General features: G+C 51.9%; 1 protein-coding gene across 2 annotated transcripts in view; it reads left to right on the top strand.

The window, feature by feature from the left end:
* The window catches only part of LOC139249760 (guanine nucleotide exchange factor VAV3-like), a 197619-nt gene that overhangs the window by 67572 nt on the left and 106956 nt on the right, over positions 1–23091 (top strand). The window contains exons 3-8 of one of the 2 annotated variants that reach the window (XM_070872549.1): positions 360–418; positions 2705–2770; positions 3974–4076; positions 15684–15773; positions 16479–16547; positions 20937–21040. In XM_070872549.1, the coding sequence (XP_070728650.1) occupies positions 360–418; positions 2705–2770; positions 3974–4076; positions 15684–15773; positions 16479–16547; positions 20937–21040 (491 nt within the window). Of the gene's footprint in view, positions 1–359; positions 419–2704; positions 2771–3973; positions 4083–15683; positions 15774–16478; positions 16548–20936; positions 21041–23091 lie in introns of both variants that reach the window. The other variant, XM_070872548.1, reaches the window with a different exon arrangement.

The following is a 23091-nucleotide window of genomic DNA, read 5'->3' as shown; positions in this document are numbered from 1 at the left end:
CCGAGATCTCTGCACTCCTCTAATTCTGCCCCCTCGAGCATCCCTGATTATAATCGCTCCACCATCGGTGGCCGTGCCTTCAGCTGCCTGGGCCCCAAGCTCTGGAACTCCCTCCCTAAACCTCTCCGCCTCTCTACCTCGCTCCTCCTTTAAGACGCTTCTTAAAACCGACCTCTTTGACCAAGCTTTTGGTCACCTGCCCTAATTTCTCCTTAGGTGGTTCGGTGTCAGTTTTTTGTTCTTGTCGTATAATACTCCTGTGAGGCACCTTGGGACATTTAACTATGTCAAAGGCGCTATATAAATACACGTTGTTGATACACCACAAGCTCAGACTGAGGACTTGTTTCTTGTTACAGGTGATTGAGACACTGGCGAGACTCTCCCACACAGCGATAGCCCAGAGTACGGGGATAAGGTAAGGGCCCCAAGCTCTGGAACTCCCTCCGTAAACCTCTCCCTCTCTCTCTCTCTGCCTTTAAGACGCTCCGTAAAACCTACGCCTTTGACCAAGCTTTTGAAGATCAAAATCCGGCTGTAACTCATCAGTAGGTCCCGCCCCCCACTCCCGGGCATGTGATTGGATGGTCCCCATTCGACGAGCGTGAAGCGGGCGGCGGCCATTTACCCAACATGGTGGGAGGCTCTCGTTCCAGGCCGGCCGCCATAGCCGTCCAGGGCCCATGCCTGAATGGGCCATACACCCCGGCCCATGGAATGGTGCTCAGTACCGCTCATTCATAAACACCACTGGTAAAGGTACGTCTCAAATATTATTTCACTCACCATTGTGTACCGCTGGGAGGGGCAGGAGCCTCTCACCACTGGGCTGCTTCAGGGCACTGGTCATTCTCCTCCCTCTCCCACTCTCCCCTCCCCCCTCTCCCACTCTCCCCCTCCCACTCTCCCCGTCCCCACTCTCCCACTCTCCCCTCCCACTCTCCCCCTCCCCCCCAATCCCACTGACCCTCTCCCCCCGCTCCCACTCTCCCCCTCCCCCCGCTCCTACTCTCCCCCTCCCCCCCCATTCCCACTCTCCCCCCTCCCCCTGCTCCCACTCTCCCCACTCTCTATTGCACTCTCCTCTCTACCCTACTCTCCCTCTCCTCCCCCCTCCCCCTCGGCCCTCCCCCACTCTTCCCTTCCCCTCTCCCCTCTCCATCTCCCTCCCACTCCACTCACACTCCCCATCCCACTCTTTCCCCGCCGCCCCCCCCCCCACCCTGTCAATCCCCTTCATCCCCCTCCCCTCCCATTCCCACTCCCCCAGCTTCGCTAGTCTGGTAAATCTCCTCTTCAACCTCTCCAAGGTCTTGACATCCTTCCTAAAGTATCAGTGATTTACACTTGAATGTTGAGGGTATGATTAAGAAGTTTCAGATGATACAAAAATCGGTCGTGTGGTTGATAATGAAGAAGAAATGAACAGAGGGACCTGGGAGTGCAGGTCCACAAATCCCTGAAGGTAGCAGGCCAGGTAGATAAGGTGGTTAAGAAGCCATATGGAATACTTGCCTTTATTGGTCGAGGCATAGAATACAAGAGCAGGGAGGTTATGCTTGAACTGTATAAAACACTGGTTAGGCCACAGCTGGAGTACTGCGTGCAGTTCTGGTCACCACATTACAGGAAAGATGTGATTGCACTGGAGGGGGTACAGAGGAGATTTACGAGGATGTTGCCAGGACTGGAGAATTTTAGCGATGAGAAAAGATTGGATAGGCTGGGTCTGTTTTCATTGGAACAGAGGAGGCTGAGGGGAGACCTGATTGAGGTGTATAAAATGATGAGGGGCCTGGATAGAGTGGATAGGAAGGACCTGCTTCCCTTAGTAGAGAGGTCAACCAGCAGGGGGCATAGATTTAAAATAATTCGGGAAGTTTAGAGGGGATATGAGGGGAAATGTTTTCACCCAGAGGGTGGTGGGGTCTGGAACTCACGGCCTGAAACCCTCACCACATTTAAACAGTACCTGGATGTGCACCTGAAGTGCTGTAACCCACAGGGCTACGGACCCAGAGCTGGAAAGTGGGATTAGGCTGGGTAGCTCTTGGTCGGCCGGCGCAGACACGATGGGCCGAATGGCATCCTTCCGTGCTGTAAATTTCTATCATTCTGTGAACACTCGTCCACACTGCCCCCTGCTGGATGGACACTGACACTACACTGTGTCCCCACACTGCCTCCTGCTGGATGGACACTGACTCTACACTGTGTCCCCACACTGCCTCCTGCTGGATGGACACTGACTCTACACCGTGACCCTACACTGCCCCCTGCTGATGGACACTGACTCTACACCGTGACCCCACACTGCCCCCTGCTGATGGACATTGACTCTACACTGTATCCCCACACTGCCCCCTGCTGATGGACACTGACTCTACACCGTGACCCCACACTGCCCCCTGCTGATGGACACTGACTCCACACTGTATCCCCACACTGCCCCCTGCTGATGGACACTGACTCTACACCGTGACCCTACACTGCCCCCTGCTGATGGACACTGACTCTACACCGTGACCCCACACTGCCCCCTGCTGATGGACACTGACTCTACACTGTATCCCCACACTGCCCCCTGCTGATGGACACTGACTCTACACCATGTCCTTACACTGCCCCCTGCTGGATGGACACGCCACACTCAGTTTCTGCCTTGTCTCTGGTTTCTGTCACGTTTTGTGTGATTCTGTTTCAGGCCATTTCCCACTGAACAGTCTGTGGATGATGAAGATGTTTACAAGAGCCTTGCCGACCTGATCGAGTACGTACAAACCTCCATGGCTACTGATGTGTCTAAGCAGTGACTAACTAGTTTAACTCTGTGCTGATAGGCGTTATACCCGGTCAGTTAGAGCAATGATGGGAAGGACTATTGGCTGAGGGTAGGTCTGAGATTTTGTGGATCTCTCTAAAACCTTAGCATGAAGTACCTGTCACAGTGCAGTTACACACCCACCACTTCTCACACTTCATGGTAGGGAGTGCCGCACTGTCGGAGGGGCAGTACTGAGGGAGTGCTGCACTGTCGGAGGGACAGTACTGAGGGAGCGCCGCACTGTCGGAGGGGCAGTACTGAGGGAGTGCTGCACTGTCGGAGGGGCAGTACTGAGGGAGTGCCGCACTGTCGGAGGGGCAGTACTGAGGGAGCGCCGCACTGTCGGAGGGGCAGTACTGAGGGAGTGCTGCACTGTCGGAGGGACAGTACTGAGGGAGCGCCGCACTGTCGGAGGGGCAGTACTGAGGGAGTGCTGCACTGTCGGAGGGGCAGTACTGAGGGAGTGCTGCACTGTCGGAGGGGCAGTACTGAGGGAGTGCCGCACTGTCGGAGGGGCAGTACTGAGGGAGCGCTGCACTGTCGGAGGGGCAGTACTGAGGGAGTGCTGCACTGTCGGAGGGGCAGTACTGAGGGAGCGCTGCACTGTCGGAGGGGCAGTACTGAGGGAGCGCTGCACTGTCAGAGGGGCAGTACTGAGGGAGTGCCGCCCTGTCGGAGGGGCAGTACTGAGGGAATGCCGCACTGTCGGAGGGGCAGTACTGAGGGAGTGCTGCACTGTCGGAGGGGCAGTACTGAGGGAGCACTGCACTGTCAGAGGGGCAGTACTGAGGGAGTGCTGCACTTTCAGAATTGCCGTTTTTCGGATTAGACATTGAACTGAGGCTCTGCCTGCCCTCTCTGGTGGCCATAGAAGATCCCACGGCATATTTTGAAGAAGAGCAGGGCGGTTCTCCGCGGTGTCCTGAGCCAATATGTATCCCTCAACCAACATCGGTAAAAACCGACGATCCGTGCCATTGCAGTTTGGGGATCGGGCTACTCAACACTGCCGACATTTCAACAATAACTTCATTTGGTGCAAAGGGATTTGGAAAGTATTTGTGACCCGATGTTGTGTCGATGTCCGTGCTGCCATTCCCTGCTCTGTGCTTTGCTCCAGTTTCTCTGACGTGTGTTCTGTGCTTGCAGTGAGGCGAGCGTTGAGGATGACGAGGATCTGTACGACTGTGTCTATGGCGATGATGAAGGTGGAGAGGTTTACGAGGATCTGATGAAGATTGAAGCAGCCCAGGTGCCTGTACGGTCCCCATTTACAACTCATCCTTTTCAATCTTTGAGATTGTTCTCCTTAGAGTTGAGAAGGTTCAGGGGAGATGTTATAGAGGTGTTGAAAGTCAGGAAGGGATTTTATTGAGTAAATCAGGAGAACCTGTTCCCAGGGCAGGAGGGCCGGTAACCAGAGGGACACAGATTGACGATAATCGGCGATGGAACCAGAGGGGGAGATGGGGAGAATGTGTTTACGCAGCGAGTTGTTGTGATCGGGAACGCGCTGCCTGAAAGGGCGGTGGGAGCAGATTCAATAGTAACTTTCAAACCGGGAATTGGGTAAATACTGGAAGGGGAAAGATTTGCCAGGCTGTGGGGAAAGAGCGGGGAGTGGGACTGATTGGATCGCTCTGTCACAGAGCCGGCACAGGCTCGATGGGCCCAATGGCCTCCTCCTGCACTGTATCATTCTACGATTCTAATTTGTTATAGAAATTGCTTTACGGAGAAAGATGAGCATGTATCTCATTTATTTTCCACTGCCACAGTAGTCACATGTTAATGGAGTGTATTGACCAATCACAGCAATCAATCTCGATCAATGAGTCTCCACCAGACCCAGAATAAGGGGAGGAAAACCACAGTGAGAACAAACCACTTTCAGGTTTTTCTGTTTAGTTTTATTTATTAATTCTCAGGATGTGGGTGTCGCTGGCAAGGCCGGCATTTATTGTCCATCCCTAATTGCCCCTTGAGAAGGTGGTGGCGAGCTGCCTTCTTGAACCGCTGCAGTCCGTGTGGTGAAGGTGCTCCCACAGTGCTGTTCCAGGATTTTCCCAAGCGATGATGAAGGAAGGGCCGATATATTTCCAGGTCAGGATAGTGTGACTAGGTTGATTCCAGAAATGAGGGGGTTGACTTATGAGGAAAGGTTGAGAAGGTTGGGCCTCTACTCATTGGAATTCAGAAGAATGAGAGGTGATCTTATCGAAACGTATAAGATTATGAGGGGGCTCGACAAGGTGCATGCAGAGAGGATGTTTCCACTGATGGGGGAGACTAGAACTAGAGGGCATGATCTTAGAATAAGGGGCTGCCCATTTAAAACTGAGATGAGGAGGAATTTCTTCTCTCAGAGGGTTGTAAATCTGTGGAATTCTCTGCCCCAGAGAGCTGTGGAGGCTGGGACATTGAATAAATTTAAGGCGGAGATAGACAGATTTTTGAGCGATAAGGGAGTAAAGGGTTATGGGGAGCGGGCAGGGAAGTGGAGCTGAGTCCATGATCAGATCAGTCATGATCGTATTAAATGGCGGAGCAGGCTCGAGGGGCCGTATGGCCGACTCCTGCTCCTATTTCTTATGTTCTTATGTTCTCTCTCCCCATATCCCGCTCTCTCTCCCTGTAGCCCTCTCTCTCTCTCCCTGTATCTGGGTACAGGAGAAATTAATGGGACTGTAAGCTGATAAATCCCTTGGACCTGATGGCCTACATCCTAGGGTTTTGAAAGAGGTGGCTTTAGAGATAGTGGATGCACTGGTTGTCATTTTCCAAAATTCCATAGATTCTAGAACGGTTCCCGCAGATTGGAAGGTAGCTAATGTAACCGCGCTATTTAAGAAAGGAGAGAGAGAAAAAACGGGGAACTACGGACCAGTTAGCCTGACATCAGTAGTAAGGAGGTGTCTGGGGTGTCTGGGAGGGGTAGCACCTCTGACAGTGGACTTGTCGTGCTCTTCGGAGTAGTGCCTCTGCCTTGGTCCCCACCTGGCATCCAACTCTCATCTGTGGCTCCAGGTAGCTGTAAGATGCACCCCGGCCCCACCCCGGTAAACTGCTTCGACAGGCCGGCTAAACCAGATGAGGGTAGCCGATGGGTATTATCCCTCGGTGACTTTCGGGACCTGCTCACCCCAGCATGTGAAGTCTGTTGCGGTGGATTGGGCAGAGGAGATCAAGTCTGATCCAACGGCCATGAAGGTGGAACAGCAATGCACTGTGGGGTGTACAGGGCATGGCTGAGCACGAACGATGTCATGGCCACCCACTGCAGCCAACAAAGTCTTCAGTTGTGCCAAATCTTGGGCCACTGAAACCCGGCTTCTGCGAAGGAGAGATTGGGACCGCCCCTGTGCACCGGCCTTCCCACTTTAAAAGCATCTATGCACCGGTTTGTGCTGACCATCATCCAACACACCGAGTCCTGCGGCGATGGGGGAGGGGCGAAGCGACAGGGGGAGGTGATCACTGGGAGTCGGAGCCTCAAACCTGCCCGCAGGCGGCCTGTGGGCAAGTGGTCGCTCGACTCTGTATCCAGGGCAGCAGAGGAGCCCGGCAGCACCCCGGGCGACTGAGCAGCCCTCTTTAGGACAGCACTGCTCACCCTTTATAAGGGAGGGGCCTAGAAAAGGTGGCCCAAACATTGCCTGCCCTTCCATTAACTGGCCAGTATACCGCGGCTGGCAGTTCAACCCATTCTGCGGTCGAAAATATAGCAACAGTCGAAAACATCATAACACAAGAAAACTTCTTCTCGAACAATGGAACGTTCGCACACTCTTAAACAGAGCTGACACTACAAGACCGGAACGAAGGACTGCCCTTATTGCAAGAGAGCTGCAGCGTTATAACATCGATATAGCAGCTCTGAGCGAGACAAGACTTGCAGAGGAGGGTTGCGTGAGTGAACGAGGTAACGGATACACCTTCTATTGGAAAGGCAAGGCAGAGAATGAGAACAGGATCCACGGAGTTGGCATAGCAGTGAAGACTTCTCTTATGCAACAGTTTCCGAATCTGCCTGAAGGGATTAACAAAAGACTGATGAAACTGCGTTTCCCCCGGAATGCCAAGCGCCACAGCACCATTATAGGTGCTTATGCACCCACCCTTCCGAGCCCCGATGAGATGAAAGAGAGGTTCTATGAAGATCGAGACAGACTGGGCAGGTCCACACCTGCTGGGGACAAGTTGATCATCCTGGGTGATTTCAACGCACAAGTTGGAAAAGACAGCAAGCGTTGGAAGGGAGTCATTGGACAGCACGGCACAGGAATATTAAACAGTAATGGCCTCCTCCTCTTGAGTATGTGCGTGGAGAACGACTTGACTATCACAAATACTCTATTCAGGCAGGCCGACAAGTACAAAACAACTTGGCTGCACCCCAGGTCTAAGCAATGGCACATGATAGACCATGTCATTGTAAGAAGGCGAGACATCAAGGATGTAAAAATCACAAGAGCCATGCGGGGAGCAGAATGCTGGACAGATCACCGTCTAGTCAGATCCACTCTCCAGCTGTACACTGCTCCACTTCAGAGCAAGCGTCCAAAACCGAGCAGAAGTGCCTTTAACACAGCTAGGCTGAAACACCAGTGCTCCCGTGAGCAGTTCCAGGGTGACCTCGATAACAGGCTGATGTCTCACGGACCGCTCACTGACAACACCACACAGAAGTGGACAAAGCTCAAACAGATGGTGACAGACTCAGCAAAGACAACTCTTGGACTTAAAAAGAATGAACACCAAGACTGGTTCGATGAAAACAACGTTGAGAGCTGCAAGACGCTGGATGAAAAGAAAAAAGCATACCGAGAATGGCAAAATGGCCCTTCCTCAATTTCCAAGAGGGACCGCTACAGACACATGCAGAGCAAAGCACAAAGAGACCTTCGCCAGATGCAAGATAAATGGTGGCAGACGAAAGCAGAGGAAGTGGAACATTATCCTGAAACTCACAATACCAAGATGTTCTTCAGCGCCATCAAGTCAGTCTATGGACCATCAAAACCCAGCACTACTCCACTCCTTTCAGCACATGGCAGCACTTTGATCAAAGACAGGACTGGCATAAATGAGAGGTGGAGAGAACACTTCAGAAATCATCTTAATCGACCTTCAACAGTGAATGAAGAAGCACTTGACTCCATACCCCAGCAACCTATCAAAGAAGATTGTAAAGTCCTGTCCCCTCAGTACAGACTCACACGAGGCATGTAGTGAAGTCACGGTCACTCTGGACCTGCTCCTTTATTTCACAGCTCTGGAATGCTGCACTTGCCTGAGACCTGTCCTTATATACCTGTCTCTTGCTAGTGCACCCCTGGTGGTAAGGTATGCTGGTGGTTACAGGTCATATCTTATTACAGTCATGTATAGCATGTTAGGATACAGTTATATATAATAATGTAAGATACATGACATCACCCTCCCCCAAGGTCTTATTGTCTTTATAGGTTCAGTCTCTCAGGTGGTCTACGCTCTCGCGTGGAGCGTCTGAGTTGTGGTTCAGTTGTTTGCCTTGGTGTCTGTTTTTCTTTGGGTGTGGTTGCTGGTATCTCGCCTGGGCTGTCTGTTTCAATTGGTGTGATTGTTGTTGACTCGCCTGGGCTGTCTGTTGGGATTGCCCTTTCCTCAGGTTGTTCCCTCTGTCTGTCCACCAGGTGTGGTGCGAGTTCACCAGGTGTAGTCTGCCTCTGGTTCCACAGTGTTGTTGGTAAATCTGCTTTTGACTTGGTCTACATGCCTCCAGCAGGTTTTGCCTTTGTCCATTTGTACTACCAGTAGCCTGTTTCCTTCCTTGCCCGTTACTGTCCCTGCAAGCCATTTTGGACCCTTGCCATAGTTTAGTACAAACACTTGGTCCCCTATCTCATTCCATCTCCCCCTCCCCCTCGAATTTCTGTCATGGTACTCAGTCAGCTTACGGCGCTTTGCCTCAACAATTTCGTGCATGTCTGGGAGGATTAATGAGAGCCTTGTTTTCAAAGTCCTTTTTATCAACAGTTGTGTGGGGGGGATCCCAGTCAATGAGTACGGACGAGATCTGTATGCCAGCAGCAGTTGCGACAGGCGACCCTGCAGCGTGGGACCTTGGATTTTAAGCATGCCTTGTTTAATGATTTGCACTGCTCTCTCCGCCTGGCCGTTGGAGGCCGGCTTGAACGGTGCCGTCTTGGCGTGATTTATGCCGTGGTCAATTATAAAATCTTGGAATTCTGCGCTGGTGAAGCATGGACCATTGTCACTGACCAATATGTCAGGGATTCTGTGTGTTGCAAACATGGTTGCGAGGCTCTCCACAATGGTGGAGGTTGTGATCGAGTTTAAAATGGTGCATTCGATCCACTTTGAAAATACATCGACAACTACGAGGAACATTTTGCCCATGAATGGGCCCGCATAGTCTATGTGCACCCGCGACCACGGTTTGGTAGGCCAGGGCCAGGGCTCAGTGGAGCCTCCCTGGGGGCATTGCTGAGTTGGGCACAAATGGTGCACCTTTGGATGCAGAGCTCCAAGTCCGCGTCAATACCAGGCCACCAGACGTGGGATCTGGCTATGGCCTGAGAACGATCCCTAGGTGCTCGCGGTGGAGCTCCCGGATAAATGCCTCTCTGCCTTGCAGAGGCATGACTACTCGGCTGCCCCACATCAGGCAGTCTGCTTGTAGTGATAGCTCATGCATGCGCCTGTGAAAGGGTTTTAATTCCTCGGGGCAGGCATCGCGAGCCTCTGCCCAGTCACCGGTTAGGACACATCTTTTTACTAAGGATAACGTGGGGTCGCTGGCCGTCCAGGCTCTGATTTGGCGAGCCAGCATGGGCGAACCTGTGGACTCAAAGGCATTGATTGCCATGACTATCTCACAGTCCTGTTCGTCAGACCCTTCCGTGGTCGCCAGGGGTAGCCTGCTGAGCGCGTCGGCACAGTTGTCTGTGCCTGGTCTGTATCTTATGGTATAGTCGTAGGACGCCAGCATGAGTGCCCACCGTTGAATGCACGCCGAGGCGTTGGCGTTTATTGCCTTGCTCTTGGATAGTAGGGACGTGAGGGGCTTGTGGTCGGTTTCTAACGCGAACTTGGCCCCGAAAAGGTATTGGTGCATCTTTTTGACACCGTACACGCACGCGAGCGCCTCCTTCTCTACCATTCCGTACCCGCCCTCCGCCCGCGAAAGTGACCCGGAGGCATAAGCTATGGGTTGTAATTTGCCCGCACTATTGACATGTTGTAAAACGCACCCGACCCCATACGCTGACACATCGCATGTGAGAACTAGCTTTTTACCTGGATCAAAGAAAGTCAAAACACTGTTGGAACACAGAAGGTTGCGTGCCTTATTGAAGGCACGTTCCTGGGCGTCCCCCCAAAACCAATTGCACCCCTTCCTGAGTAGCACGTGGAGAGGCTCCAGCAGTGTGCTTAAGTTCTGCATAAAGTTCCCAAAGTAATTGAGTAGCCCGAGAAAGGCGCGCAGTTCTGAGACATTCCGGGGCCTGGGTGCCAGGCGAATTGCTTCTGTTTTGGACTCTGTTGGGCGGATTCCATCAGCGGCAATCCTTCTGCCCAAAAATTCAACCTCGGGTGCGAGAAACAGGCACTTGGATTTCTTGACTCGTAGGCCTACCTGATCCAACCGCTTTAGTACTTCCTCCAAATTATAGAGATGGGAGTCGGTGTCCCTGCCCGTGATAAGTAGGTCGTCTTGAAATAGAACCGTCCCCGGGATGGACTTGAGCAGACTCTCCATGTTGTGCTGGAATAGGGCAGCTGCTGACCTGATGCCGAATGGGCATCGATTGTACATGAAAAGGCCTCGATGTGTGTTGATGGTGGTGAGTAGCTTGGATTCCTCGGTCAATTCTTGCGTCATATACGCAGATGTGAGGTCTAGTTTTGAGAAAAGTTTACCTCCAGCCAATGTGGCAAATAAGTCCTCCACTCTGGGCAGCGGGTACTGGTCCTGTAGGGAGACTCTGTTTATGGTAGATTTGTAGTCCCCACAGATTCGTACCGATCCATCAGGCTTCATGACTGGGACGATGGGACTTGCCCAGTCGCTAAATTCCACAGGTGATATAATGCCTTCCCGCAGAAGCCTGTCTAGTTCATGTTCAATCTTTTCCCTCATCACATAGGGTACAGCTCTGGCCTTGTGATGGACCGGTCTAGCATCCTGTGTAATGTAGATTTTGACTTTGGCCCCTTTGAAAGTGCCCACACCTGGCTGAAAGAGATGTTCAAATCGCTTTATAACTGTTGAGCAGGAGGTCCGTTCCTCTAATGACATGGCATGGACATCATCCCATTTCCAGTTTAGTTTTGCCAGCCAGCTTCTCCCCAGCAGTGCTGGGGGGTCTCCGGGGACAATCCACAGGGGAAGTCGGTTCACTGTCCCTTTGTGTGTGACAGAGAGCATGGCGCTGCCGAGGACTGGTACGATTTATTTGGTATAGGTCCTTAGTGTGGTGTCGACCCTTGTGAGTTTTGGTCTGTCTCTTTTATGCGGCCACAGTTGTTCAAATTGTTGAGCGCCCATGAGAGATTGACTCGCTCCCATATCCAGCTCCATGTTGACAGATATCCCGTTGAGTAGGACCCTCATCATTATAGGAGGCATCCTGTTGTAGGAGCAGCGGCCATTGATCGTATTGACCCGCTGTACATCGGTGTCCCGGATACTATCCCCACCATCTTCTGGTCCGCTTTCCGACCCATCCGATTCGTATACCAGCCGAGCTGCCGTTTTTTTGCACATGTGGTCCAAATGCCCTGTATATTCACAATTTCTGCAAACAGCCTGCTGAAATCAACATCCCCTTGACCAGTGCCCACCCCCACACCTCCAGCACAAACCTGTTCCATTGTTCCCAAAGAATGAGCTGCGTCTGGCTGATCTCTCTTGAGCTTCTCTCAGTTTGTAGTTGATTGCTCGCATCATGGGTTGATGAGGTGTGAACGGCCGTTCCTGTGGCCCTTGATGGCTTCTGGCACCACTGCCTGCTGTCGAGAGCCTGTTCTCCCGGTTTTGTCTGTGTGTAGGGGTAGCAGCTTGTTTAGTGCTGTGAACTTCTTGCTCGGATATTTCGTTAGTTGTCGTACCTGCATTGTAAATCAACCTCGTTTCTTCTTCCCCTACCAAGAATGTCTGTGCAACCAATGCTGCTGCTTCTAAGGTCAGGTTCTTGGTCTCTATGAGCTTTCGGAATATGCCTGCGTGGCCTATTCCTTCAATGAAAAAGTCTCTCAGCATTTCTCTCCTCAGTTCATCGGAGAACTCACATAGACTAGCCAACCTCTGAAGTTCCGCCACGAAGTCGGGTATGCTCTGGCCCACACAGCGTCTGTAGTTGTAGAACCTGTGTCTGGCCATGTGTAGGCTGCTCGCTGGCTTCAGGTGGTCTCTTACCAGTGTGCTCAATCCTTCAAACGACTTGCTTGCTGGTTTCTCGGGTGCCAGCAGATCCTTCATTAAAGCGTATATTTTCGAGCCACAGCTGGTCAAGAGATGGGCTCTTCTCTTGTCTGCCTTATCGTAGCCTAACCAGTCTTTGGTTAAAAAGCTTTGCTGGAGTCTTTCTATAAAGTCCTCCCAATTGTCTCCCACATTGTACTTTTCATCTGATCCGTTGTTCGCCATTCTGTGGATTCTGTAATCCCATCCTCGTTGCCACTGTAAAGTCCTGTCCCCTCAGTACAGATTCACACGAGGCATGTAGTGAAGTTAAGGTCACTCTGGACCTGCACCTTTATTTCACAGCTCTGGAATGCTGCACTTGCCTGAGACCTGTCCTTATATACCTGTCTCTTGCAAGTGCACCCCTGGTGGTAAGGTATGCTGGTGGTTACAGGTCATATCTTATTACAGTCATGTATAGCATGTTAGGGTACAGTTATATATAATAATGTAAGATACATGACAAAGATCTTGATCTTCCTCCCAGCATGGACGAAGTAAAGAAAGCCATCAACCAGGTGAGTACTGGAAAGGCTCCAGGAAAGGATGGAATCCCTGCCGAAATCTACAAGGCAGTTGGCCCAGCAACTCTCGAGGCGTTTCATGACAATAATAACTAGCAACTGGGAAGATGTAGACATGCCACAGGACTTCCGTGACGCTATGATAGTTTCCCTCTACAAGAACAAGGACAACAAAGCACTGTGGCAACTACAGGGGAATATCGCTTCTGTCCATTGCTGGGAAGATCATCGCCCGCATAGTATTGAACCGACTCATAGCTAGTGTCTCAGAAGTAAATCTTCCAGAAACACAATGTGGCTTTCGACCTGGTCGGAGCACAGCGGACATGATCTTTGCACTCAGACAAGCGCAGGAGAAGTGCATTGAGCAGAACATGGACCTGTACGCTGTATTTATTGACCTCACCAAGGCCTTTGATACTGTCAACAGAGCAGTGCTGTGGTCAATCTTGACAAAACCTGGGTGCCCAAGTAAGTTTGTCCACATCATCGAGCTGTTTCATGACAACATGACAGGTGAAGTGCTCTCAGACACACAACCACGGCCCCATTTGCCATCTCAAATGGAGTGAAACAAGGTTGTGTACTCGCTCCAGTTCTGTTCAACCTATTCTTTACCTGCGTCATGAACTATGTCATAAAAGACTTGGAGTTTGGGGTCTACCTGAAATATCGATTAGATGGTTCACTGTTCGACCTCCGCCGCCTTGCTGCAAAGAGCAAAGTACGGAAACGACTCATCCTCGAGGCACTCTTTGCTGACGACTGCGCCCTTATGGCACACAAGGAGAGTGACCTACAATTCATACTCAGCAAATTTGTTGAGGCAACAGAATTGTTCGGCCCAACCATCAGCCTCAGTAAAACCGAGGTTCTCTATCAGCCTGCCCCTGGCACCACAGCACCTGCTCCCACAGTCTCCATCGGCAGTATACAACTAAAGTCAGTGGACAGCTTCAAGTACCTTGGCAGCACCATATAAAGTGATGGGTCCTTGGACAAGGAGATTGATGCAAGGATCTGTAAAGCCAGCCAGACACTTGGTCGCTTGGGCACTAAGGTGTTGAGTCACCACCACATCCGACTGTTGGTGTATAGAGCAGTCGTTCTCTCATCTCTCCTTTATGGATGTGAGGCCTGGACACCCTACAGGCATCACACCAAAAAGTTGGAAGTTTTCCATATGCGCAGTCTCGGATCTATACTCCACATACGCTGGCAAGACCGGATGTCAAACTTTGAGGTTCTGGAGAGAGCACAATCAACTAGTATCGAGGTGGTGATCAGGCGAGCCCAGTTCCGGTGGGCTGGACATGTCATCCGTATGGATGAGTCAAGGATCCCTCGTCAGCTTCTTCACGGCGAGCTCTGTGAAGGTCAAAGACACCAGGGGCGCCCCCGCAAGCGCTACAAAGATTGCATCAAGGCTAACCTCCAGTACTGTGGCATCCGACCAAAGGACCTCGAGAATACAGCAGCTAATAAAATCCAGTGGTGAACCCTCACGAGGACTGCCTGCCAGACCTTCGAAGAAAGCCGATGTCAACGCCTGTGGGACACTAGAGATAGACGACATCAGGTGGCAGTACTGTCAGCATCAGGCTCATCGAACTTCCCTTGTCCGACGTGCAAGAGACTATGTGCATCCAGAATTGGCCTATACAGCCACTTGAAGACACATGCCATTGATGATTAGCACATCAACGTCTTTGTTGGATACGACAGACTACCAATAATAAAGTAGTAGGGAAAATGCTGGAATCTATTATTAAGGATGTGGTAACGGGGCACTTACAAAATAATAATAGGATTGGGCAGAGTCAACACGGATTTATGAAAGGCGAGTATTGTTTGACTAGGCCGATATTCTCTAGAGTTTAGAAGAATGAGAGGTGATCTCATTGAAATATATAACATTCTTACAGGGCTTGACAGGGTAGATGCAGGGAGGATGTTTCCCCCGGGCTGGGGAGTCTAGAACCAGGGGTCACAGTCTCAGGATAAGGGGTCGGCCATTTAGGACTGAGATGAGGAGGAATTTCTTCACTCAGAGGGTGGTGAATCTCTGGAATTCTCTGCCCCAGAGAGCTGTGGAGGCTCAGTCTCTGAGTCTATTCAAGGCTGAGATCGCTAGATTTTTGGATATTAAGGGAATCGAAGGATATGGGGATCGGGCGGGAAAGTGGAGTTGAGGTCGAAGATCAGCCATGATCTCATTGAATGGCGGAGCAGGCTCGAGGGGCCGAATGGCAGAGCAGGCTCGAGGGGCCGAATGGCAGAGCAGGCTCGAGGGGCCGAATGGCCTCCTCCCTCCAGTTCCTAATTCTTATGTTCTTATGGATCCCAGTCTCTCTATGGTATCCAGGTCTCTCTCCCGTTTCCCAGTTCCTGCTCCCTTCAATGGTGGGAGAGGTGCCGATATTCTCAGTGAAGCTCTGAGTGTGTGAAGGGCTGAGTAATGTTTGATTGAAATTTTCATCCTTGCTTTCAAATCCCTCCATGGCCTCACCCCTCCCTATCTCTGTAACCTCCTCCAGCCCCACAACCCCCCGAGATCTCTGCGCTCCTCCAATTCTGGCCTCTTGTCCATCCCCCACTCCTTCGCGACACCATCGCTGGCCGTGCCTTCAGCTCCCTGGGCCCCAAGCTCTGGAACTCCCTCCCTAAACCTCTCCACCTCTCTCTCCTCCTTTAAGACGCTCCTTAAAACTGACCTCTTTGACCAAGCTTTAGGCCATCTGCCCATATATCTCTTTATGTGCCTTGGTGTCAAATATTTGTCTGATTTATGCTCCTGTGAAGTGCCTGGGGAGGTTTTACTAGTTAAAGGCGCTATATAAATGCAGGTTTTCTGTCTGTGCAGAAACAAGAAACGGACATTCGTAGCTGCTGCCTCTTGGAAATAAAACAGACCGAGGAGAAATACACGGAGACGCTGGAGTCCATCGAGAAGGTAGGTCAGGAACCCTAAGGCCAGCCGCCACATCGGCAACTCCACTTCCTCTTCTGAACCCCCCCTCGCCCTCCTTTCCCAAATTCTCGCTGGAGTGTCGGCTCCCAGGGAGCCCCCTTTCTCCCCAGGGCCAGAAACTATCGGGATAAAACCCTGGCTCCGGGGAGCACCCTCACCTCTGGGTCAGAGGGTCATGGGGGTCCATCTTACGGAGGGATGGGACTCTGGGGGACGGGGGGGGTTAGGGAGATGGGACGCTGGGGGGGGGGGGGGTTAGGGAGAGATGGGACATTGGGGGGGGCGTTAGGGAGATGGGACACTGGGGGGTGGTTAGGGAGATGGGACACTGAGGGGGGCGGTTAGGGAGATGGGACACTGAGGGGGGGGGATGGTTTTGGGGGTGGGGGTTAGGGAGATGGGACACTGGGGGGGGGGTTAGGGAGATGGGACACTGAGGGGGGGGTTAGGGAGATGGGACACGGGGGGGGGAGATGGTTTTGGGGGGTGGGGGTTAGGGAGATGGGACACTGGAGGGGGGGGTTAGGGAGATGGGACACTGAGGGGGGGGGTTAGGGAGATGGGACACTGGGGGGGGGGTTAGGGAGATGGGACACTGGGGGGGGGGTGGTTTTGGGGGTGGGGGAGGGTTAGGGAGATGGGACACAGTGTGATTCTAAAATGCTAAATCCTGGATTTATTTTGCAGCATTTTATATGTCCAATGAAACGGGTTTTAACTGTTGCAGACATGGAAACCATTTTTATCAATATCGAGGTGAGTGACTGTGAGTGGGGGAGAGTGAGTGGAGGAGAGGGAGAGAGAGGGAGTGTGACTGAGGGGGTGTGAGGAAGACCATGAGATTGTTAGTAGATTTGAGGGTCTGGTCTTCAAACACTCTTTTCCCCAGGCAGTCGAAGGCTGCGCTGACGCACTGGAGACGGTGTTGAATCTCGTCTTCGATGTCTGCCCTTGCTGATCAGAGGCTCCCGAGGTATGGGAAATGGTCCACGTTGTCCAGGGCCGCGCCGTGGATCTTGATGACTGGGGGGCAGTGCTGTGTGCAGGGGTCAGGTTGGTGGAGGACCTTTGTCTTGCGGATATTTAGTGTAAGGCCCGTGCTTTCGTACGCCTCAGTGAAGGTGTTAACGATAGCTTGGAGTTCAGCCTCTGAATGTGCACAGACGCAGGTGTCATCCACGTACTGTAGCTCGACGACAGAGGTTGGGGTGATCTTGGACCTGGCCTGGAGATGGCGAAGGTTAAACAGCTTCCCACTGGTTCTGTAGTTTAGTTCCACTCCAGCGGGGAGCTTGTTGACTGTGAGGTGGAGCATGTCTGCGAGGATGATCGAGAAGCTCATGGTCTACAGGGCTGTAGTAATACCCGCCCTCCTGTATGGCTCAGAGACATGGACCATGTACAGTAGACACCTCAAATCGTTGGAGAAATACCGCAAGATCCTGCAAATCCCCCGGGAGGACAGACGCACCAACATCAGTGTCCTCGATCAGGCCGACATCCCCAGCATCGAAGCACTGACCACACTCGACCAGCTCCGCTGGGCAGGCCACATTGTCCACATGTGAGACACGAGACTCCCAAAGCAAGCGCTCTACTCGGAACTCCTACATGGCAAGCGAGCCCCAGGTAGGCAGAGAAAATGTTACAAGGACACCCTCAAAGCCTCCCTGATAAAGTGCAACATCCCCACCAACACCTGGGAGTCCCTGGCCATAGACCGCCCTAAGTGGAGGAAGAGCATCCGGGAGGGCGCTGAGCACCTCGAGTCTCATCACCGAGAGCGTGCAGAAACCAAGCGCAGGCAGCGGAAGGAGCGTGCGGCAAACCAGTCCCACCCACCCCTTTCCTTCAACCACTGTCTGTCCCACCTGTGACAGAGACTGTAATTCCCGTATTGGATTGTTCAGTCACCTGAGAACTCACTTTTAGAATGGAAGCAAGTCTGCCTCAGCTCCGAGGGACTGCCTAAGATGATGGTGAGGGAGAGAGGGAGAGTGACTGAGGGGGTGAGAGGGAGAGTGACTGAGGGGGTGAGAGGGAGAATGAGTGAGGGAGAGAGACCAGTGGGAGGGAGAGAGTGAATGAGGGCGAGTGAGTGTGGAGGAGGGAGTGATAGAGGTTGTGTGCGAGAGATTTGGTGTACCAGTATGTCGATGTGTATGTGCAGAATTGTATAACTAAATATGGAGGGTAGACACAGGAATGTATGGCATATACAGAAGGTGTATGTAAAGAAAGAAAGCATTTATATAGCGCCTTTTATGAACATTGGACACCTCAAAGTGCTTTATAGCCAATTAAGTACTTTTTGAAATGTTGTCATGTGGGAAACGTGGCAACAAACTTGCACACAGCAAGCTCCCACAAACAGCAACGTGATAATGACCAGATAATCTGTTTATGGTGATGCTGATTGAGGGATAAATATTGGCCCCAGGACACCGGGGAGAACTCCCCCTGCTCTTCACAATAGTGCCACGGGATCTTTGACGTCCGCCTGAGAGGACAGACATGTATCGATTTACTCGTTCCTGGGATGTGGGCGTCGCTGGCAAGGCCGGCATTTATCGCCTGTCCCTAATTAGCCTCAAGAAGTGGTGGTGAGCCGCCTGAAACAACACAGTGTCTCGCTGGGCCACTTCAGAGGGCAGTTAAGAGTCAACCACATTGCTGTGGGTCTGGAGTCACATATCGGCCAGACCGGGTAAGGGCGGCAGATTTCCCTCCCTGAAAGACATTAGTGACCCAATGGATTTTTTACGACAACCCGGTAGTCTCATGGTCACCATTACTGACCCTGGCTTTTTATTCCCAGATTTATTTAGTTAACTGAATTTGATTCCCCAGCTGCCGTGGTGGAGTTTGAACTCCTGTCCCCAGATCATTTAGTACCGGCCTCTGGATTACTAATCCAGTAATATAACCATTACGCTACCGGCCGCTTTGTCCTGGATGGTGTCGAGCTTCTCGAGTGTTGTTGGAGCTGCACTCATCCAGGCAAGTGGAGAGTGTTCCATCACACTCCTGACTTGTGCCTTGTAGATGGTGGAAACAGTTCAGTGAGAATGGGATCAAGCGAGCCAGGAAGTGGGTCTCATTCACATAGAAAGAACAGGAGGTAAGGGAGAAAGTTCAGGGCAGGGGAACCTTGGGAGAGGTTTGGCTTGGTGGACAAGTGGAAAGGTTGAGCAGGTTGGGCCGATACTCATTGGAGTTTAGAAGAATGAGAGGTGATCTTATTGAAATGTATAAGATTCTGAGGGGTCTTGACAGGGTAGATGCAGAGAGGATGCTTCCCCTTGTGGGGGAATCTAGAACTAGGGGGCATAGTCTCAGAATATAAGATGGAGATGAGGAGAAATTTCTTCTCTCAGAGGGTTGTAAATCTTCAGTTTTCTCTACCCGAGAGCTGTGGAGGCTGGGTCATTGAATGTATTCAAGGTGGAGATAGACAAATTCTTGAACTTTGGGGGAGTTAAGGGTTATGGGGTGTGGGCGGGGAAGTGGAGCTGAGCCCATGATCAGATCAGCCGTGATCTTATTAAATGGTGGAGCAGGCTCGAGGGGCCAAATGGTCGACTCCTGCTCCTATTTCTGATGTTCTTATAAAAGGCTTTGGGGAGTCAGGAGGTGGGACACTCGCCACAGAATACCCAGCCTCTGACCCGCTTTTGTAGCCACAGTATTTATGTGGCTGGTCCAGTTAAGTTTCTGGTCAATGTCAGTTTCTGTCAGCTGTGGCTCAGTGGGCAGCACTCTCACTCTGAGTCAGAAGGTTGTGGGTTCAAGTCCCACTCCAGATACTGAGGGAGTGCTGCACTGTCGGAGGGGCAGTACTGAGGGAGTGCTGCACTGTCGGAGGGGCAGTAATGAGGGAGTGCTGCACTGTTGGAGGGACAGTAATGAGGGAGCGCCGTACTGTCAGAGGGGCAGTGCTGAGGGAGCGCCGCACTGTCGAAGGGGCAGTACTGAGGGAGTGCTGCACTGTCGGAGGGGCAGTACTGAGGGAGCGCCACACTGTCAGAGGAGCAGTACTGAGGGAGTGTTGCACTGTCGGAGGGGCAGTACTGAGGGTGTACCGCACTGTCGGAGGGGCAGTACTGAGGGAATGCTGCACTGGGAGGGGCAGTACTGAGGGTGTACCGCACTGTCGGAGGGGCAGTACTGAGGGAATGCTGCACTGGGAGGGGCAGTACTGAGGGTGTACCGCACTGTCGGAGGGGCAGTACTGAGGGAGCGCCGTACTGTCAGAGGGGCCGTCTTTTGGATGAGACTTTAAACCGAGGCCCTTTCTGCTCTCTGATGTGAATGTAAAAGATCCCATGGCACTATTTTGAAGAAGAGTAGAGGAATTCTCCCCGGTGTCCTGGGCAATATTTATCCCTCAATCAACATCACTAAACAGATTATCTGGTCATTATCACATTGCTGTGTGTGGAAGCTTGCTGTGTGCAAATTGTTTGCCATGTTTCCCACATTACAACAGTGACTACACTTCAAGAAATGTACTTCATTGGCTGTAAAGCACTGTGGGACGTCCGGTGGTGGTGAAGGGTGCTATATAAAGGCAAGACTTTTTTAATGGATCACCAAGAATGTTGCTGGTGGGGGACTTGGCGATGGTAATGGCAAGGGGCGGTGGTTAGACTCTCGCTTGTTGGAGATGGTCATTGCCTGACACTTGTGTGGTGCGAATGTTACTTACCACTTATCAGCCCAAGCCTGAATGTTGTCCAGGTCTTGCTGTATGTGGGCACGGACTGCTCCATTATCTGAGGAGTTGTGAATGGCACTGAACACTGTGCAGTCATCAGCGAACATCCCCACGTCTGACCTTGTGATGGAGGGAAGGTCATTGATGAAACAGCTGAAGATGGTTGGGCCGAGGACACTGCCCTGAGGAACTCCTGCAGCGATGTCCTGGGGATGTGATGATTGACCTCCAACCACCACAACCATCTCTTTGTGCTGGGTATGACTCCAGCCAGTGGAGAGTTTTCCCCCTGATTCCCATATGTACAGAGGGTGTGTACAGATATATGCAGAAGGCGTATGTAGGAATGGACGAGTATATGCCGGGATGTATAGCTAACTGGAACTACCTTTACTTTTGCTACAATCTCTGTCTTTTCCTGCCCCCAGGCACTTGTTAAAGTTCACCGAGCTTTGAACGTGGATGTGAAGAATGTTATCTTGTCCAAGAATGACCAGAACCTCTACCAGATCTTCATCGACTACAAGGAGAGGTAAGGCTGCGCTCGCGTGACCCTGCACGGGGTCGCTTGGTTTTGATTGTATTTTAACCACAGGTTTGCCGAGTTAGTGTATCGGGCAAGTTCGGCAGCTTCAGTAACTCCTCCTGCAGTGGTTGTGTGCCAAACCCTGGCAGTAATGGTAGAGACTGACCGAATCTTCAGTGTCTCTGCATCAAACCTTCCTCATCTTCTGAAACCCGCCGATGTGCAGGGTTGGGATTGGCTGAGGTTTTGGAGCAGTGATTGGGGCAGCAGGATGGGCACAAGGACCCTGTGAGGGACGCGTTGTTGGTGTGAATGTGATGGGGATGCGGGAGAGTAAGGTCGAGATTCAATATAATACGGCACTTTTATGCTGATTCCAGGTAGTATCTTTGTATTCGGATATCACGGCCCTGGAGAGGGTGCAGAGGGGATTGGCCAGAATGGTCCCAGGGATGAGGGCCTTCAGTGATGTGGGGAGACTGGAGAAGCTGGGGTTGTTCTCTTTGGAGCAGAGAGGGTTAAGGGGAGATTTAGTAGAGGTGTTCAAAATCATGTGGGTTTTGATCGAGTAAATCAGGAGAACTGTTCCCCGGGGCAGGAGGGCCAGTAACCAGAGGACACTCGTAAGCCCCCTTTTTCTGCTACATTCTTCTCTCTATCTCCTTCGTCACCCAGGGAATTCGGGCAATGGTTACCCTCCTCTTTCCCCCTCGTTGGAATGTACCTCGGCTGTACCCGAACCAGATCCTCTTTAAAGGCAGCCCATTGCTCCATTACATTCCTGCCCGTCAGTCTGTGCCTCCAATTTACCCGGGACAGATCCCTCCTCCATTCGCTGAAATTAGCCCTCCTCCACTTAAGTATGTTTATACTAGATTGCTCCTTGTCCTTCTCCGTAACTGATATAAACCTTCTGATACTATGATCACTATTGCCGAGATGCTCCCCACTGTGACAGTCTGCACTTGAGCCACTTCATTCCCCAGGACTAGATCCAGCAATGCCTCCGACAGGGAACTTACTGATCAATAACATTGGCCCATTCAATATTGGGGTAGTTCAGGCCGTGCATTATCACTGCTCTGATCCTGCACCTCTCAGTAATAACTTTGTAAATCTGCTCCTGGATCACTTTCCCACTATTTAGTGGCCTACACAATGACCAAGTCGTGTAACTGCTCCTTTACTGTTTCTTATCTTCAACTAAATCTTTCTTGCTCTCTACACAGGTTATTGATTCACTCTCTCTGTCTCGCTCTCTGTCTCTCGCACTCTCTCTGTCTGTCCGTCTCTCTCTCTTTCTCTCTGTCTGTCTGTCTCTCTCTCGCTCTCGGTCTGCCTCTCTCTTGCTCTCTGTCTCTCTCTCGCTCTCTGTCTGTCTCTCTCTTTCACTCTCTGTCTGTCTCTCTCTCGCTCTCTGTCTGTCTCTCTCTCGCTCCCTCGCTCTCTCTCTGTCTCTCTTTCTTTCTCTCCCTCTGTCTGTCTCTCTCTCTTTCTGTCTGGCTCTCTCTCAATGTCACTCTCTGTCTCCCTCTCAATCTCTTTGTCTCCCTCTCTCTCTGTCTCACTCTCACTCTCACTCTCACTCTCTGTCTCTGTCTCTGTCTCTGACTCTCCCTCTCTCTCACTCTCCCTCTCTCTCACTCTCTCTCTCCCTCCCTCCCCCTCTCCCTCCCTCCCCCTCTCTCTCCCTCCCTCCCCCTCTCTCTCCCTTCCTCCCCACTCTCTCCCTCCCTCCCCCTCTCTCTACCTCCCTTTCCCTCTCCCTCCCTCTCTCTCACTCCCTCCCCTCTCTCTCCCTCCCTCCCCCTCTCTCTCTCTTCCTCCCCTCTCTCTCCCTCCCTCCCCCTCTCTCTACCTCCCTCTCCCTCTCCCTCCCTCTCTCTCACTCTCTCCCCTCTCTCTCTCTCCCTCCCCCTCTCCCTCCCTCCCCCTCTCTCTACCTCCCTTTCCCTCTCCCTCTCCCTCCCTCTCTCTCACTCTCTCCCCTCTCTCTCTCTCCCTCCCCCTCTCTCTCTCTCCCCCTCTCTCTCTCCTTCTCTCTCACTCTCTCTCCC

The sequence above is a fragment of the Pristiophorus japonicus genome, unplaced genomic scaffold (assembly GCF_044704955.1).
Source record: "Pristiophorus japonicus isolate sPriJap1 unplaced genomic scaffold, sPriJap1.hap1 HAP1_SCAFFOLD_331, whole genome shotgun sequence".
Taxonomy (NCBI): Eukaryota; Metazoa; Chordata; class Chondrichthyes; family Pristiophoridae; genus Pristiophorus; species Pristiophorus japonicus.
This window is presented reverse-complemented; position numbering and strand designations above follow the sequence as displayed.